Below are 19890 nucleotides of genomic sequence, written 5' to 3' on the forward strand. Positions count from 1 at the left end.
TTGAAATATAATACTACTAAAGAAAATTAAAGCTAGGACAAAAAAATAAATAATAATTACTACCTCAAGCAAGACAAAATCCGGTCTATCTTAGTGATTGTTTAATACCTGTATGCAGAGACAAACCTTAAGGTGAGGAAAGTACATTCTATTGTCTTCACCTTCGGGTTATTCTCTGCATTTGAAATTAGAATGTACTTTCCTTACCTTAAGTTTTGTCTATTCATACGGGTATAAATCTAGGAAGACTTACCCTGAAAAAGTCCAGGTCTTGTCACCTTGATATTTCCATTGTCAAAATATCTTCAAACCTAGTTTCAAAGTCTGTGTAAAGGACATTCAAATGTTGAATTTAGGCTATAAAACGTCATCATGTATTTGATGGGGTAGTTTGGTTTAGTTGTGAGAGTGACGAGGTTGAGAAAAATTATGTATGAGATTTGATTATCTCGGAGGCTGTAAAAATCAAGTTCCGCGTTCGCTCGTATAAATAGACGGAATCTGTCCGTCTCTCTGCTAACTAAGAGGAAGCAGGAACATTCGCCGATCGGAAACCTGAGATTTAATGGAAGATCACATCTTCCTGGTGCCTTATCGGATATGTGGTATACAAGTTAATTCGCCATGTGTTTCCCTATTTTGAATTCCCTGTCATAATGTTATTCTAAACTGAATGAATTTAAAGCCCAAAAGGAAATAAAGAAAACTTAAATCTATTCTGAAAACGTGTAATTTGGAAGATAATTGAAAAAGCTTGGAACGTTTTATGTACCTAGGTTTATTAAGCTAAAACATGGGAAATGTCTTAAAACTAATTACGACAAAAAAAAAAAGAAAATTACTTACTGAGCTAGGTCCTAGTGTAGTTTGTAATTGAACGTAGTTATGCAGAAAGCAGCCAGTCCACAATTTTGAAAAAATGATATTTTGATATTATCGGGTGCAGTAAGGTCAATTCTATGTTTTGCTAAAAACAGCCAGACCGCTTTCACACAAAAAGTTGTTCTAATCACCTTCTGAAAATGGTATCAATCACAAAAACAGTATTTCTCAATTTGCAGAAAACACCCACAGCACTAGAAAATCTTAACTAATTTAAAAATCATTAAAAGTGGTCAAATACATAATTCAATTCTTGTTTGTAATGTAAATAAAAACGAATATATTCCTTGTTTACCATTTGTTAAAGTCAAAAACATTCCAACTGTTGTGGAGATTTGTTTATTCACTCTTCACAAAGGTGCTATTATCTCAGAATCACTTTTCTATGATTGGCTACGTTTAATTGTCACTCTTCTATCTTTATACAGGTGTTCTTTAAACCCTGTCACATCCGAAACCACGATGATCAGTATGGGCAGGAAGGCATATAAGCATATTAAAAAAAATATTTAGAACACAGAAATTAAAAAAATTAAAAAAACAAATGGTTGCTTACTTCAGCATGGGAGAAGCGAGGGGGGCGTGGCCATGTATTGAAGGGGTATCAGAATCCCCCCCTCCCCTCTCCTCGCTTCAAACTTGCAGAAGTAAGCAACCATTTGTTTTTTTGAAATATTTTATTTTTATCAATTTTATTCGTTCTAAAAATTTATTTTAATGTGCCAATATGTCTTCTTGTTCATACTGAACATCGTGGTTTTAGATGTGACAGGGTTTAAAGAATACCTGTATTTATAATTCCTCTAAACGTGTGATGTCACTGAACTCCTCCTAAATGGCTTAACCGATTTACGTGCGGTTTCCAGAAAAATATAGATCTTTGCGCTGTGCGTGTTTGTAGATATTAAAATCTTCAATCTAATATGTAAAAAAGAAGTAAGGAGCATTAATGTTTTATTTATCGATGAACCAGGGTTGCGCTCGAGCATTTACAAAAAAATGGAAAGATGTTTTTTTGTGCTTAAAAAAATAATTGTTTTTGAATGTTTACAAACAGCATTAGTTTATTGTGGATCTCAATCAGATTTTTCTTTTTACTAGATTTTTGGTAATACTAAAATAATATTTAATTCAATACATTTAAAAAAAAAACGTATTCCTACAAAAGTGCATCCCTCTGTTGGTGAGAAGACCGGAGTTTGACGTTTGCAAAAGAATGCCATATATAAAAAAATATTTATTTTATGTTTTAGAATTCAACCATAAACAAGTACCTACTTAAATTCAATATTTGAATATAAACCATTTTTAGTTTTGGAATTTAATCACAAACATGTACCAAGGCAAGCCGACGTTCAGGCCAGAGATAATGTAGAACTTGGTTCGGGCAGGACAACGTCTGTCGGGTCAGCTAGTCTATCTATCCATCTATCTATATCTATCTATCTATATCTATCTATCTTATATATATATATATATAAATGGATCGCCGTGTTGTGTCTCGCAAAAACTCAAAAATGGCTCGACAGATTTATATGCGGTTTTTTGCAAAACTTTCTAATTCACATACTGAAGATTTACAAATAATAACATCTTCAATATATTGAGTAGAAAAAAGTTAGAAGCATATATGTCTTTTCATCGATTTTCCAGGGTTGCATTCGACTTAAATGCATATTCCAAAAAATTTGGAGAATGTTATTTTTTTGTAAATTAAAAAGTTTGTATATTAACGTTTACAAACATCAATTGTTTTCAATGGATACTGAATGTTTTAAAAAAATTAACCGACATTCGAGACATTTTTTAAAAATGGATTCTTGTTGGTTTTTTTCTTTATTAGGGCCTACTACCAAAACTTGATAAAATCGACCAAAAACAAGTTACATTTATAAACATAAGAAAAACATAAACAGAAAGGAATAACAATATAGATACAAACAAAAGACAAGAAAATTATAAGTACAAGAATAACATCAAAATATCAATTGTAATAATAAACACATATCCAAACCAACAAAAATTTAAACATTTATGATTCTTACACAGAATGACTAGTAATAGTTCTACGTTATCTCTGACAGAATGCATCACTGCCGGTAAGTAGCATAGAGTTTGAAATTTGCAAAGAGTTCTTTATTTGAAAAAATATTTTTCCATGTTTTGAAATTCAACCACAAACAAGTACCAAAGTACCTACCTATGTAATTAAATCCAATATTTGAAAATTAAAAATGTTTGGTTTTGGAATTCAATCAAATACATGTACTTAGGTACCTACATATCAATGAAAAGTATTTTTCTTATCCTGAAAATTTTTGCACGTTTCCACGATACAGTAATTTTTCTTTTATTATTATTATTTATTTGTTGACAGGCTTCTACAGTCCATTCCAACAATGGTAAAGACATTTTCTTATACTAAATACAGGTACAAATGAAATAAAATACAACGAAATAAAATTAAAGCTAGGACAAAAAAAAAAAATACTAACTCAAGACAAGATCTGGTCTATCTTGTTTCTATTCTCTTGGTTTTAAATTAAAAGTCAAGGTCACGTCGAAACAAGGCTGACGATTAAAGAATTACTAAATTCGCGTTGGGTATGGGCTGAGTGCCATAATTTTAGAGGGCTCAGGGTAAATCGCTCTCTGAATGTTCTTAATTAACACATATTCCTGTATTTTCTCCATGGATTATTGGTACTAGAGTAGTGGTTTTTGCGTGATTTTGATTTGAGCGCGACGAGGCCTCTTTGCCAATCGCATGAGGAGATAAAACGAAAAATTAACCCTTATTACGAATATAAAAATAGCTTAAAAAAGACCAAAATAAATAACGTGTGTTGCGGACGTCGTATAGACTCAGAGGCCCTTCCTGGGGCCTCTTAAATAAATAGTGTAGAAACCTCGGTATATGTAAACATGAAATGCTGCCTCCCCAATAAAGACTTTAATTTGTTTCCTTCGGGGTCGGCTTTCGTTATACCGAGGCCTATAGAATTAGGATGTTATAGAAAATTATAAATATATTGCATTGCCTGGTTGTTTTAAATTAATAATATTTTCTCTGTACATGTTTCTTACCGCGCGGTCTGCACCTGAGTGCGGGCGGGTGGCGGGGGGAGATAGCTTTATACGTGGCGAGAGAGAGATAGACAGAGCGGGCGACAGCGCGCTATCTCTCTCGCGACAGGATTGGTCGGCCTACTCCCGCCTGCCATTAGCCGGCCTATGTCAGCCTCGCGGATTTGTTATGTATAAAACGACGCAGCGCAAAAAATAAATCAGTGTCAGCCTTTTACTCGTGTTTGAATCGTGCCAGCTGGAAGACTGGCCGGCCGTGGTTTGGGCACACGCGCTGGCGGTTCAGGAAACTGGCGTTCCACCGGAGGACGATGGATGTCGGATGTGGAGGGACCTTCGCCGCTAGAAGGTGGCCTCCGCTGACCCTCGTGGAGTCGTTGAATTCCACGATATTTTCTACGTAGCGTTGACTACCTTGTACACTCACTTTTACTTGAACTCAACTTCGACTCCCACGCTGCATCGTCTCCGCAACCGAGGGTACGATCGCGTAGACCCGCCTCACTTCCCTGACATCCCTCCGGCTGCATTACGACTCCGTTCCGACTCTTCTTCCCGACTCTCGACCGACTGTCTTGTTCCGTCTGTCGGGGTGGTTTTGTAACTCCCAAATAAGGATCTCTCTCCTTCTCTCTCTCTCACTTATCACTTAAAACTCATTGACTATTTTCCACCACTAGCTTATGAGTACTTCGTCATGTTAAACACTAAAATATTATGTTCTGCATATTATTTCTTATAAAACTAAATTATAATTAACTTAATTAATTATTATGTCAAAAGTTTGAATAATAGGCGCGCCCACGAAAGAATATGTATGAATTTTGAAAAAGCGAGGTCAATATTGGGAATACTTGGGAATTAATTTTGGGTTTTAATTTTGTTATTTTTATATAAATTGGTAAGTTCTTATTAAAATACAAATGTTATTTTAATGGCCATCGATTTGCGAATTATTATTTTTTTTATCATTTTATTTATTGGGGATATCAACAGTAATACATGTTAAAAAAATATAACAAATAAAATATACAGAGAAAATAACCAATGTGCCAATGGCAGATATCCACAGAAATACATTAAATACAAGTACAATACATAATACATACTAGTGTGTTTGTGTGAGTTGGTGTTATATTGGATCATTGGTGGACATGTGTGTAAATATTATTGCGCAAGTGACAAAAATATAAAAATCTATAAAATATTAAGGACGAGCTGAACCCGGCAATGCTTTGCTATTGCTAGATTTGAGTTCTTGCTAAATTGATTAAATGAACACAATCGAAAGTTTGATATCAATTATTGTGTTTAGTCCAAATTAGATATGTTCGTTTACATTATTATTTTTGTGTTTCGGTTTAGATAAATTGTGAGGACGGAGAATTTTGATAAATATCGGTTAGAACATAAAGACAACTGCATGTCAGACCTTTTTTGTTAGAATAGACAAAATTGACGTTCCACTTTACCGTTTTCCTCACCTCAAAACTGAACCGATTTTATTATTTTTTAGACAGAATATCAGAATAAAATGTTCTGAATCGGTATGTTTTACGTTTAAAAAAAAATGTATTTGTATACCGTGCGCTGTGCGCCCGAAGACAGCAGATAAAACTGTGCTTTTTTACGGGTTTAAATCGTTCTCGTTCCCATAATAAACTATTTTTTTAAAACGAAACAATATAGGGACACGGCGATTGTAAATATCTATATAATGTATAAAAAAGAGCTCTGCGCTGGTTTGGACATGTAGAGCGAATGGACAACGAAAGAAAAGCTAAACATTTTTACAATGCGAATTTTCATAGATGCAGAAATAGAGGAAGACCGAGCAAGACATGGCATGACCAAATCCAACAAATACTTGAAGAAGGACATGGTAAAAGTCGGAATAATTGACGCGTGCGCGAGAAGATCTATGAATGTGAGGAAGCGAGGTCTGTGGCGTTCTATCCTCTCTGCCTACCCTTACGGGGAAGCCGCGTGATAGTTTGTTGTTGTTGTTGTTATTGTAAAAAAAACATTTCTCTAGGGACATAATGCAGAGAGAAAATACGTGAATACGTTTGTATGAAGAAAAGTCAGACCGCGTTTCCTCTTAAGATTAAACATAATTAAGTATACTTACAAAAAATTACTAAAAAATCTTAAGTAAAAACCATTCGGATAAACGTAAAAAAGATGTTACAACTTTTCATCGATAAGTAGGTAATTGTTTATGATTGAATTCCAAATCTAAAAGCAATAGATGATATTCAAATATTTAATTTAAGTAGGTACCCAAGTACTTGTTGATTTTTGAATTCCAAAACATAAAATAATTCAATATTTTCAAATAAAGAATTCTTTTAGCAAATGTCAAACTCTGCTCAGGAATGCACTTTAGTCAGGAATATGGATGTAAAATTACGTAATTTTACCAAAAGTCGCGGTAAAATACCGTAATTTACGGTATTTTACGGTAATTTTCGGTAAGAAACGAATTTGACGTACTAATTTTTATTTTTCAAAGATATTACACATTTCGTATATTTTTTTTCTATAAAACCTTCAGGGACGTAATTAAACACAAAAAAACTGATTTTAAGCACCACTTTTTCAAAATCGTGGCATGAGCGGTGGTCGTTCAAGGTCACAAACTTAAGGTTTTACTAAGGACCCTTTGTCAACTGATCCTGTTAAGTTTCAAAACATAATAACCCTTTTTATAAAAAAAGTGAAAAAAGTACATACCGAATGACCTTGAACGTCCCATACTTCTAATAAATCTCAACAACCACCCGATGGATCTAAACCTGGTTTTTGCAGTCATGCTAAGTATTCTAAAACTACTCTTATTTGTAATATTTTTGAAAAATAAAAATTAGTACGTCAAATTCGTTTCTTACCGAAAAATACTGTAAAATACCGAAAAATACCGTATTTGACCAAAATCTGGTAAAATTCCCGTAAAATACCGCGGTAATTTTACCGCCTTGCATCACTAGTCAGGAATGCGATTTTCAAAAACGTATGGAATGTTAGTTGATATTATTTTAGTAAAACCAAAAATCCAGTAAAAATAAATAAATGGGTAGAAATTATAGGGAATTCATAATTAAATGGGGTTATTTTCAAGATTGACTAACATGAACTAAAAGGTTATTATTATCAAAATGAATTATGGTTGAGAAATCCTAGAATAAAAAACAAAATAATGTACTGGAAAGTTATATTTAAACTCTTATTAAAATATTTTAAAATATCGCCGCGTTTTTTTCCAATACAAACAAAGGTTGATTTTATGGTAAATAATGAAAATACCTGCTTATTTTACGGGAAAAAAAGGTTTTAATGCATGAATGTTTTAAACAAGTACGTATAGCTTATATCACAATATCAGATACGATTTATTAAAATTCTCAAATCTGATATTCCTTCCGAGTTACAATATCCTATTGTATTCTAAATAAGTTTCAATTCATTATCACTTTTTAAGATTTTGGATTTTGCCGGGTTTGGAAATGATACCTACCTTTAATTTTCTAGTTAGGCTAGCGAGTGTGGTTTTAGCTTTGATGATCATTGATTCTAGCATCTCGGTCATTGTGCTCTACAATCTGTTTTATCAGCTGAGCACAAATTAATAAATATTATTCAAAGATGGCATAGCATAATATCTAATGTCAGTGGAAAAGAACATCAGTCGAGATGGACGTACGACACCTTGAAGATTAGAGTAATTGTTTCTTTTTTCCATTTTCAAGATACTCTGTGAAATTTAATCGATCCAGATACTTGTTCTCGTGTTTTCTAATATCGGAAACCAACAATGGGGGAAAACGTATTATGTGTAAACGAAGAAATTGATGTCGTGAACTTTTGCCCTATATTTCGTAAACAGTTCGTTTAGATATTATTAATTAGTTAGATAAAAAAGATACCTTCAACATGCCAGTGCAACAAATCATCGTTAAAAATTCTTCGGAAATAGAGAATTTTGAATGGAGTACTGCTCCTTACATTCAAGGGGGCCACAATGAAGTATCTCGTGCTGGATCAAGCTCCAGTCAGACGTCGAACAGCAATTCCAATGGAGATATTTGTAGAATTTGTCACTGTGAAAGTGATACACAAAACCCACTCTTGGCTCCATGTTATTGTTCTGGTAAATTTATATTTGAAGCAAATTACACAAATATCCATATTCTAGATAATAAATAGCTATCTATATGCATGATTAATTATGTTTGTATTAGTTTAACCTTAGATAAATGTTAATATGCAAATAAGTACTATTATTATCTCGCACAGTATATATAGGCACTATGTTGTGGATCTAAAACAAGTAGCAATTTTTTATGTTTTCTTTATTTTTGTATGTTTGTTGCCACACCATACATTTTTGAGATTTTCGGAACAATACCGTAACTTTTTTTTTACAAGTGTTAAGACTTTATTAGTTCTTATAAAATTTCCTATGGTTTGTTTACTATGCCCTTGCAGACTTCGTGTTGATGTTGATGGCATGGCAATGAATGTTTCTTTACGTTTTAGCGGTATCTACTAGTCGAATATTATCGTAAATATTTATTTATTGTTATAAATATTAATTTATAGAACGTACATACATGTAAATTCAATATGTATTTTTTTCAGTAAAAATAATGTTTTAAATTTATTTATGAAATATTGGAGACATTTTAAAACAGAAGGATAAGCTTTTTGAGTAGGGAATTTAGGTCTGCGGCCTGACATTGGCTAGTTTAAGTGTGCACTTTAAAAACTGCGCTACATTTACCCAAGCATAGCATCGGGCGGAAGCCCAATAACATCAATATTTCTTTAATTTTTTAATTAGTTTATTTTGGGAAGCAGAAGAGCAATGTTAGGTCTTGAGCCCTGTAAATTTCCCTATACTTCCGTATTCTCTTCTCAAATAGGTTTTCCACTATATCTATCCATCTTGTTTTCTCCCTTGGGGAATAAATTCTGTGCTACTAAAATTAGGACATACTCGAAATATGCATTTGGTGTTAGTTATTTCTTAATAACATTTTAGTTAAGTTTCTTTTTCTGTTATTTATTTTTCAATTTATGGTAATTTTTCATTCTGCATTTTAATTTTCACTTGTTTGTATTTTGTGTATCCTATAGAGGAAATACTTAATGTTTTAATCAACTAAATGAAAAACCCATGATTAAATAAAACTATTCAATTTTTATTGTACTTTCAGGAAGCTTGAAGTATGTACATCAGAGTTGTCTACAACAATGGCTAACGGCATCAGACACGAGGTCTTGCGAACTTTGCAAATTCCATTTCATTATGCATACAAAAATAAAACCATTCAATGAGGTGAGTATAAATAATATATCATAAAAAAAACATTTGTGTGTTTACTGAAGTCAATAACTAATAAATTGATATTCCACAATCAATTTGCACCTGACCAAAATTGCGATTTTTGATTTAAGTATGCATATTATATTACATATACAAAATTACAATTTATACAAAGTTGCTTTGACTGCCTAACTAGGGTTATATACCCCGTTCTAAGACAGTCAAAAAAATATAAATAACAGTAATCAATATATAGAAACAGTTATAAAGATAGGGGACAAAGTGAAAAACAAAGTAAAAAATGGAGTAAAAACATGGTAAAAAATGTAGTAAAAACATAGTAAAAATGTAGTAAAAACATAGTAAAAATGTAGTGAAAACATAGTAAAAATGTAGTAAAAACACAGTAAAAATGTAGTAAAAACATAGTAAAAATGTAGTAAAAAAACGAAGCAAAAACATAGTGAAAACAAAGCAATAAATGTAGTGAAAACATAGTAAAAAACTTTAAAATATAAATATGTATATAAAAATATTTTAAAACTCGGTAAAATGCGAAATAAAAACAGAATACACAGTAAGAAACATATTTAAAGTCATAATTAAAAAATGAATGTATGTGTAGAGCAAAAAGCATATTTAAAAAACATAGCAAAGTACCGAGTAGAAAGAGAAGAAAACAACATTAAAAAATAAAGTAAAAGATGTTTTTATATCTAAACAATCAATAACATGAATAATTCTAAATGGAAAGTTTAAGTTAACACAGTTATCTTTAATAGTCTATAAAATGGAATAATTTTTTCGCTATGTAAAATTGAATATTCATATGTATATTTATATTCGTCCAATAATAGTATTTATGCAAACTAAGGAAAAGGCCTGCAATGTCCTCAGGAATAAAGCTAAACTACTCCCAACAACGTCGGTTAAATCTGACTTAACCATCTTCCGATGCGATCAGTTAAAAAAATTAAGAGGAATTGACTGAATTGGGGAGATGTAGCCATTTATGTATCCACCATTTATGTATCCACCAGTCATATAAACACATATTGTGAAAACCTGCAATTGGCTTATTTGTAATTTGTTTTATTTTTTATGTATGATAAATGTAGCTGTTGGTTATCCAAAAAAATATAAAAGAATAAGAAAAGTGTAGAAGCGCTATGGTTGGATATTCAGTATGCAGTTTTTATTATAGGAATTTTTATTTGCCAGACATAAGTGGCCACTGAGGAAATTCCATGGATATAATACCCCACATGAAAAATTTATCCAAATGTATACAAATTGTAATTTTGAATTGCAAATGTAGAATTTCATCTCGATAGCAAGAATTTAGCCCTGCCAGGAATCCACCACAACAGCAGGGATAAAATCTTCTCGTAGGGTCTATGCAAAAGATTACAAAGCTCTGGGTGAGTCATTCTCAGGAATGAGAACATCACCAATTACAACCACGCCGAAATAGTAAGTGCGTGGAGGGATTCCAAAATCACTACCCATATCAAAGAATCATATCCCACTAACATGTAGCAAAAAGGAAAAATAAACCTTGGATTAGTAAACAAATACTGACTTTGGTTTTTAAAAAAGAATACTTTGGAAAATATATTAACTGAGTGAATCCGACAATGCACACACGTCATATAGACAATTAACAACAAGATTACTTTAGCTGTAAGGCTGGCGAAAATTTTAAAGTGATATCTTTGATAGCAGACCGAAAGTGTTTCATAGTAATATAATAATAATAATTTTTATTCCAGCTCGATATCCGGACACAATTAACATGTAAGGTGTGTGTACACCAGCTTTAACAGATAACAATTTAGGTGACATTGTCACAGCTAATCGTGATGTAGCTAATATCTTTGTAAAGTAGTTCGAAAAATATTATCCAAGAACCAGATGGACCGATTCCACAAGTATTAAAACCTAGAGTACAAAACTCAGTAGAAAATATTGAATATATAAATATTGATAACCAGAAATAATCCTTCAAATACTAAAATTCTTTAAGGATATTACCTCTATGAGGCCAGTTGAAATTTCAGCTATCCTTCTAAGGAGATGTTCAACAGAAGTGTGCAAGCAGCTTGCGTACATTATGACTCATTTCAAAATGGAATACTGCTTCCAGACTGGAAAGAGGTCATTGTTACTCCCATCTACAAAAAGGGGACAAGCGTTCTGCTGTTAACTACAGGCCCATTAGTCTAACAAGTGTAGTCTGCAAGAAAATACTATCGTAGAAGAGCCTCATGGATTTGTCCTGAAACTATCCAATCCTGCGTGGATACTTGGACTCAAGAGTGGAACAAACGTCACCCTGCTGATATCTTGATTACGAGAAAGCTTTTGATCGAGTATCAATAAAATGACTTGTGTCCGTGGAAAGCTTTTGTGTTGGATTGAGGATTTCTTAACAAATTGAATATTTCAAGTGAGAGTTGGGGAGGATCTCTCAGACCCTCTTACAGTTCTGAGTGGAGCCTCAGGGATCAGTCATGGCACAATTGCATTTGGAATCTACTTGACTGATTTGAGAGAACTAATTAGGTCACCTATATCCTTCGTTGCTGATGATACAAAGTTGTTCACCAACCCAATTATAAGACCGGAAAATCCAAGATGACCTTAACCTGATTTTTCAGTGGACTAGAGAATGGTTCTTAACGCTGAACCCCGAGAAATGCACTGTCCTACACATAGAAATCCAGAATGAATATATACCGTGGATGGAAATCAAGTATAAGCAGTGACTTCACGAAGAGATCTCGCAGTTGTGATAACTTGTGATCTTAAATGGGAATGACATATCGAAATTGTCAAACATGCCTATTCCCTTTTATACCTAATAAGGAAAACACTCTCACACATTACCCACGACTTGTTCCTCGAAATTTATAAAACATGAGTTCATCCTCTCCTGGAGTATGCCTACCAAATCTGAAGTCCCTATTTTATAAAAAATATGGATTTGTTGAAGATAGTTCATAGAAGAGCAACTAAAATGGTAGTTTCTGTAAGGAACAAAACACGTGAGGACCACTTAAGGTAGCTTAGTTTGAGTTCGCTAGAAGAGAAGACTCGATTGAAACATTTAAAATCCTAACATAGCAATATAATGTACTACTAAGTTGAAATCAATGTTCACTATAAATAATAACCGCCATCTCAGAGGTCATTCTTGTCATCCAACGCCGGGAAGAACTTCCCGACAAACAGACTTGTGGAGCAATGGAATGACCTTCCCGTTAATGAGTTAAAAAACTACCTAGACACACACATACATAAATTTCTCGTGTTTTCTTTTCATCTTTTCTGTTTTAAAACACTGCATTATATGTAAACCCATCAGCTTAATAGCTGCTAGTGTATAAAATAAATAAATAAAATGTAAATGTATATTTTTTACACATTACACCTGAGCGATAATAGTGCCATAAGTCTGAAATTGCCGATTTTGAGTTAAGTATACTGAAATGTCACTGATGAATTACAATTTTTTACTCGAGTTTCAATAGTGAAAGTAGCACAATAATCATTATGCCATTGTTATTTATCATATGAAATTAAAAGATGGCACAAGTGAGTGAATTTTAAGTTGTGCCTTTGTTTTTGTGAGTAAATGTTAGTTTACCGATAGCATGGGTGTGTGTGTGTAACTGCTCTCCCCTTCAAATGAGTTTTTTGAGTTGTGCCACTGTTATTCCAAGGGTAAAAATCATATTAATACATCCACGACCTGAAAATTATCGAGTGTATTTGAATTTATTAAAATGAATTGTAAATGTTTTTTTATTCTTATTTATTTTAATTCTTACTTTTTGATTACTTTTAGTAAGTAATTTTTTTTCATTTTAATATTATTTTTAGATACTTTTAACATTACTTTTTTACTTTGATTTTCATTTTCTAATTTTGTATACTATAAAACTATGTCATTGTACTGTATGTTTCCTGAATAAAAGAAAATAAAAAATAAAAATATTATGTTTTGTATATTGATAGGATGTTTGTTTTCAGTGGCGACGCTTAGAAATGTCTGGAGTGGAACGCAGAAGACTATGCTGTGCCGTACTATTTCACTGTGTGGCTGCCCTTTGTGTCATGTGGTCGCTGTTTGTTTTGATTGACAGAGCCGCTGAAGAAATACAACGTGGCCTTATCGGTACTTATTTGATATTTAACATTCCATAATAGGCTGCATAAATGCATACTCATTTTTCTGATTATTATTTTTTTTACAAAAATTTGCTCTTGCGGCCGTAGAAAACACTTTTATCTTGCGTATTTTTTATGTTGATAAAGGTGTTTTCTACAGCTGCGGGAGTGGTTCAGAATAGCACTACAGGAAATTAAAATCAGTATGAAAACATGAATTCACAATACCAACAAATTGCATCGCTATAACAGTACCTTGTCGCTCCAGGATTGAAATGAATGGCTTTTTTTTTAAGCCAATCAACAGACTTATGTTAGCCCTAACAGATTGGCATTAATAAGTATATATAACACTTAATATAAACAGTCTTAAAATTTATTTAAATTTACAAAAGGTACAAATATGGCATAATCTAGGTGGACATGGCAAGTGAGTCAGTAGTGACAACACCGCTTGCTTCTTGAATGCTTGCCCTTGCTGTTGGAACACATCGATAGTACCGTTTAATGAGATTTCATTCACTGTTCTGAGGATTCTTGGCAGAGGGAAAAGAATCCGATGTTAGTTTTATAATTTCCAACGGCAAAGATAGGATTGGTATGCAAGTTACAGCGAGATACATTAAGGTTTATCTGAGCAAGGATGTCATGGACATCTATATACAATTAGATATTAATTTGTGCAAGAATATCAAACCAGCCAAAATCCTTCTAAATTCTAAACTGAAGTTATGGCTTCTTAGTTCTCCTCGGAAATAAATAAATAGTAAAGTTACTTATCGTAATAATTATTAAATTTGAACAGCCTTTATCATCTACTATATGAAACCGCCTTTGAAATTTGTTTTATTAAAAGCTCTAACGCATTGGTTTTAAAAGATTGCTCAAACATTGAGTATATTTCACATAATATGAATATGTAAAACGAAGAAGTATAAATAAATATACAATTGAATAAATAATAAAATATTTCAGCTTGGCCATTTTGGACAAAACTCATGGTTGTTGCTGTTGGATTCACTGGTGGAGCTGTATTCATGTATATTCAATGTCGGCAATATTTTACACTCTGCAGCAGGTGGAGATGCCATAACAGGTAAACTTACCTGCTTCCCTTCGTTTTTATTATCATCTTAAAGAGACTTGAATGTTTCGATAATCCTAAATTTTGTTTTTACTGTTTTAGAATCCTTCTTATTCAAAATGCTCCAGAAAAAATACACGTCGCCCCACCGTCACCTGTTATTCATCACTTAACTACGAATGCATCAAATAATCGCTCCGGTCGAGATAACAATGATATTGAGAGAGGAAACCACGGGCAAGTAGTGGCCAATATTGAGAACAATCCCACAAATAATGCTCCGTCTCTCGTTAACTACGCAATGAGACAAAATTTGAACGAACAAGCCCACGGAAACAATGATAGTAAAATGCACACTCATTCAGTTTGCGTTTTCCCTCCTGTTTCCAGTGTATACTTGGAAGAAGAAGACGAAAGTGGGGGATTCAACGATTACCGCCCGAACTCTTTCCGCCGAATTCTAACCAGCGAAAATAGAGATTATTCCATAGTTCCAATGAAAAGGGATGCCAAAATCAGAATGGTGCCAGTGGGTCCTTCCGATGTGAGGAGGTATTCCGACACGAGATTATTGCAGACTTTGGATTCGAGGGATGTCGCTTGTATTCAGTTACCCAGTACTGCTCCCCACACGTGTTTTCATCCCATCGACAGGCGTTATTCTGGTTCGCATCAGTATCAATATGCCAGTAAAAACTTGGACTTGACGAGCCACTCGGAGGAGTTTCTCAATGACTGTTCTTATAACTTCTGTCCATATGAGAAAACAGTGTACCATATATCGGACAAGTTTGATCCTGCAGTAAGTATTTCTTCCCCGTATGAAGTGCACCCCCAAGTATCGGATATAGCGTTTGAAGCCTCTGTCCACAAATATGATCCTCTAGAATTGAATATCCAAGAAATGTTGGAGTTGGATAACAAAACTTCGGAGAACCGAAAGAGATCCGTACTCTCTCTGACCAGAGAACAACCCATCCTTTGTCACAAAACAAGTCACGAAGAAAACAGGTTGGTGTTTAAATCACTGCCTAATCTCAGCGCGAGTAGCGAAAGCCTTCTACCTAATAAGTCCAACTCCTGAGTTTTGCATTCCAAAAGTTCAGTCTTTCATTCTCTGAGTGCTTTGATTCACTTTTATGTTGAGGATAAAATATATTGATGTAGATATTCTTACTTATGCCAAAAAAAGAATCACAAATTATTCATACTGTGTATAACATTAACATGCATTTTTAATTCTGATAAAGAATACAAATATAATATGAATTTACACACAGTATTGCTTACCTGTGTTATTTTGTGTTACTTAGAGTGAGGTGTTATTGAGTCCATAGTACTTACACAGAACATGAAAAAACATCACTGTTTTAATCATGGCAGTCTTTATTAATGTACTTTAATTTTATGATAATTCTAAATACGTATTTTTGTTGCTTTAGATTTACATTGTTTTCTAATTATACTGCTTTGTAACGGTTTAAACACAGTCATGTACAAGTCTAAGTGGATTAAGTTTTTCTTTACTATTTATCAATAGAATAAAAAAATTGCAAGTATACATATTTGAAAAAAAAAATCATTTATGCTATTATATCTCTCTTTTTCATATGTATAAGTGATTTTATGATTTTTGTGTACTTATTTTCACAGTGATTTCTAAATTTGTTTAATTGAATTTCCTCTATGTATGATTTATTTATTTTCCTGTAGTAGTTAAATATATTAAAAGTGGAAACACATCTAAATCTAAATTATATGCAAGCATTTGACATTTGCAAGGTTGATCAGTCTTATTTGTTTTCTTACATTGAGCATATAATCTATGATTTATTGATTTAGCCTGATTGAACTGAAAACAATGCTCAAATTACAAAGTAAATAATTAACGAAATTCAAAGCCTCGATGAGTGCAAGTCAAACTACATAATTATGTACTTAAAACTATTTATTTTTTACAAACAAAAAGACTTTCTTGTTATTAACGCACGTGTGCTATAAGAAAAAAATATTTTAATAATAATTTAATGGGTTTAATATTTTATGTTTTTTGTTGATTGCTCTCATTTTAGTGCTACAAATTTTAACAAATAAATATGAAAACTACACATCTTTGATAAATATTGAAGGATACATTTTATGTTGAACCCATACTAAAAATACTATCATTTTATTTTGATCGCTTATACCGTGAGAGTTTTTCTATTTTAAATTTGTCTTGTTGACCGGCGAAATTATTCTCCCTGATCATATAATTGTTTTAATTACTGACCTTTTCAAAATCACGACTATCCGAATTCTAAAAATGTTGTCAATAATATGCTACAATATATCTTCTATAATGTCAACAGTGTTGTTGGAAACTAATGAATTAAAAATAGAAAATCTGACATACATTGAAATACCAATCGTCATGTTTTTGTGTTTTTTTTTGTACAATTTATGGTCTAAGCCGATATACGTACTAGACTTTATTACTTTCCTGACTGTGAATGTGTCCATTTGACAAAACTTGTGTGCAACCAATTTTCTTGTTATTTCACTTGTGCAACCGTACTTATTATAGTCCTAAAACTGAAAAATATTTTTTTATATAAATAATTTTAGTTTGTATCTCTTTATGTTTAAAAATAATAACACCCCTTTTCTGCTCTCAAAGATCTGATTTACATTTTTTTTTAAACAGCTTTGTATCTTTTTATTTTGAAATTGGTTTTTAAAAAATATTAAAATTAATTTATGGGGCATTCCACATAAGGTGGGAAAATGACCTAAATTTTTAATTTCCATTTATCACCTCTACACCAGTCACAATGGAATACCCCTTCTACAAACAGAGTCATAAGAATAGTTTTGCATTTAAAAGATACCCTTTTAAGGGATAAACAGTTTTTATTTGAAAAGAAAAATTAAACTAAATAATATTTAACAGTATTTTGAGTATTTCCAAATGTTTGTAGACAAGTACTGGATTTAATTAGCTAGAGATTTTATTAAGATTGACGAAATTTTTCAATTAGTTTTAGTCACAAAAGTCAACAGATGGATTAAAGAAATATGGATGTTCAAACATAGGTAGAAAGGTACACAGTATCTAAAGCGATCACTTGGACCTAAGTTTTGTCCCGTGGCAGTGCAGCGGACTCTGATGAGATCTGGAGTTCAAACATTGCCATACCACAATTTGTTTCTCATTTTTCCAGCTTAGTTATTTACGACTAGCAGAAATTGACTCCAAAGTTTAAATATTATGATACATCTATTGAAGTACATTGAATTAAAAAAATAATAATAACAGGTCATAAGCCTTTCAAATGCTTAGACTTCCATATTCTCTTCTCAAGGAGATTTTTCATTTGTTGAAAATATTTAATATTTGTTATTCAATTCTTTCTCTGAATCTCAAAATGAATCTTACATAAAGAAAAACAAAGATTTTCTTCTTATTATAAAAACATACAGTATAAAATAAACTGAATCTTATTTGTATGTATATTTATACATTTACATGTTTTTAAAATAAACCTTTTAATCTTTTAAGAATTTTATGTGGAAGAATAATCTCTTAAACTAAATGTTTATAAAAATAAAATAAAAAAACAATTATTTGATCACAACCTGCTTTGTTTTATTTCACCTACTTTTATTTATTTTATGTTTTGTACAAATATGATGTAAAATAATTGGTTACATGAAACTCTCTCCCATTTTTTAATATTGTGTAAGCATGGACATTAAAAAAAATCAGCGGTAGTTTTACTACAGTTTCAATGAGGAAGTTCAGTGCTATGGTTTAGTACAAATAATATTTTTTTACATGCGGTAAACATTTGAGCATTTAATTGTATGGCGAAGTTTTTTAAAATGTCTTAAAAATTAATAAAAATACGTGTTAATAATATAATAAACCAATTGAAACGTCACAAATTCAGGTGAATACGTGTTTAGAATAGCCGATCAATTATGTGTTTTGATAGATTTTTGGTTTCCGGGTAGCCGTGTTTAGTGGGGTTCGGGGTTCCCTTTTTAAAGGTCAGAAAAGCACACCCATTTGCACTCGTGACGTCGAAGGCGGTGTAATTTAAAAATTACAAAACTTAGTTTGTTAGTCTATTGAAAAAAAAAAAAAAACTTTGAACTTCTTCCTTGTAACGAAATATGACAGAAAACAATATAAAATGAAGTATACAAACAGTCCTGAAGTGGGTTGTGTTCCCGTGTAGTGTCGCGAACTCACCGATCAGAGGTCCGAAGTTCGAACTCTGCTCTACCACAAATCGATTCCGATTTTCTAGCGTAGTTTTTTACGACTGACAATGTCTCAAATGGCCTCAAAATGGAAATATTTGGGTTAAATAAAAACGAATTCATTTCTCTTAAAAAAGTCAAGAAAATTTAGTTAGAAGTACATATGGATTGCGAAATTTTTATATGATTTCTAATTTTGTTGCATTTTTTTATTCGTTGTACTTCGCGCACATACTCGTATTGTATAATGTTCATTCTAATTTTCTTTTCAAAAGTTAAGACACTTATACCCGTTTGCAGAGACAAAACTTAAGGTGAGGAAAGTACATTCTAATTTCAAATGCAGAGAATAACCCGAAGGTGAAGACAATAGAATGTATTTTCCTCACCTTAAGGTTTGTCTCTGCATACGGGTATTAAAATAGCTTTAGAATTACACTATGACCAAAAATTTCGGGGAATTGGTAAATAAAACAGTTTTTTGTTAATTTTCGGGTACATTTATTTTATCGCTCTTAAAATAACATCCATCTTAAGCGATGCACATATGCCAACATTTAACCCATTCATCCATACACTTTTCATTGTCTGATAAAGGAATGGCTTTCAATTCCTTCGTCGCATTTTTTTATATTTCATCTGTGCTCGAGAACAGTCGGCCACAATGCGTGCTTTGTGAGAGGTAGCGTTATCATGGTGCAAAACCCAAAAGTTGTTTTTCCATTATTCTCGCCGTTTTCTACGCACAGCATCCCTTAAACATCTCATTACGGCCAGATAATACTGCTTATTGACCGTTTGACCCGAACAAAGAAAACTGAGCATAACTGTAACGCGCTTTCTTCGGTTTTGGTTCATTTTCATAGCGCCACTCGGATAAAGTTGGCTAGTTTCGGCATCGTATTCGTAAACCCATGTTTTGTCACCAGCTAATTATGCGTTTCACATGGTAGGATCATTTGTTACCTCACAAATCATCTGGGCCACTGCCTTTCGGAATTGATTGAATGCCAAAAAACATACGCCACAATGTGCTGTGCCGATCCATACGTGATATTGAGCTCACCAGCTACCTCTCTGAGGCTTG

At 32.5% G+C, this 19890-nt stretch overlaps 1 protein-coding gene and 1 long non-coding RNA gene across 3 annotated transcripts; one reads left to right on the forward strand and one right to left on the reverse strand.

Annotated features, from left to right (window-relative positions):
• Positions 1-758: 758 nt before the first annotated feature.
• On the reverse strand, positions 759-8027 carry LOC148275101 (uncharacterized). The gene is made up of 2 exons (XR_015824118.1): positions 7896-8027; positions 759-1016 (listed from the first exon to the last, which is right to left on the reverse strand). It is a non-coding gene; the product is annotated as an uncharacterized LOC148275101 (long non-coding RNA).
• On the forward strand, positions 7560-18172 carry LOC148275102 (uncharacterized). 2 transcript variants are annotated; one of them, XM_088236140.1, is made up of 5 exons: positions 7560-8119; positions 9189-9310; positions 13334-13478; positions 14447-14567; positions 14658-18172. In XM_088236140.1, exons 1-5 carry the CDS (start codon positions 7903-7905, stop codon positions 15637-15639), a joined length of 1587 nt encoding a protein of 528 aa, XP_088092266.1. In that variant the 5' UTR covers positions 7560-7902; the 3' UTR covers positions 15640-18172. The 2 variants fall into 2 exon arrangements, with proteins under 2 accessions (XP_088092266.1, XP_088092267.1); XM_088236141.1 differs by having other exon boundaries at positions 7567-7690; positions 14658-16523.
• The last annotated feature ends 1718 nt before the right edge of the window (positions 18173-19890 follow it).

Source organism: Micrasema longulum, unplaced genomic scaffold, assembly GCF_059751315.1.
Source record: "Micrasema longulum isolate JH-2025_06_02 unplaced genomic scaffold, ASM5975131v1 h1tg001512l, whole genome shotgun sequence".
Classification (NCBI taxonomy): Eukaryota; Metazoa; Arthropoda; class Insecta; order Trichoptera; family Brachycentridae; genus Micrasema; species Micrasema longulum.

Excerpts from the sequence above, each read along its gene's own strand:
- LOC148275102 (XM_088236140.1), top strand. The coding sequence starts at position 7,903 with ATGCCAGTGCAACAAATCATCGTTAAAAATTCTTCGGAAATAGAGAAT. Across the intron at positions 9,311-13,333 it reads AAATAAAACCATTCAATGAG|TGGCGACGCTTAGAAATGTC; the intron begins GTGAGTATAAAT and ends GTTTGTTTTCAG. Across the intron at positions 14,568-14,657 it reads AGGTGGAGATGCCATAACAG|AATCCTTCTTATTCAAAATG; the intron begins GTAAACTTACCT and ends TTACTGTTTTAG.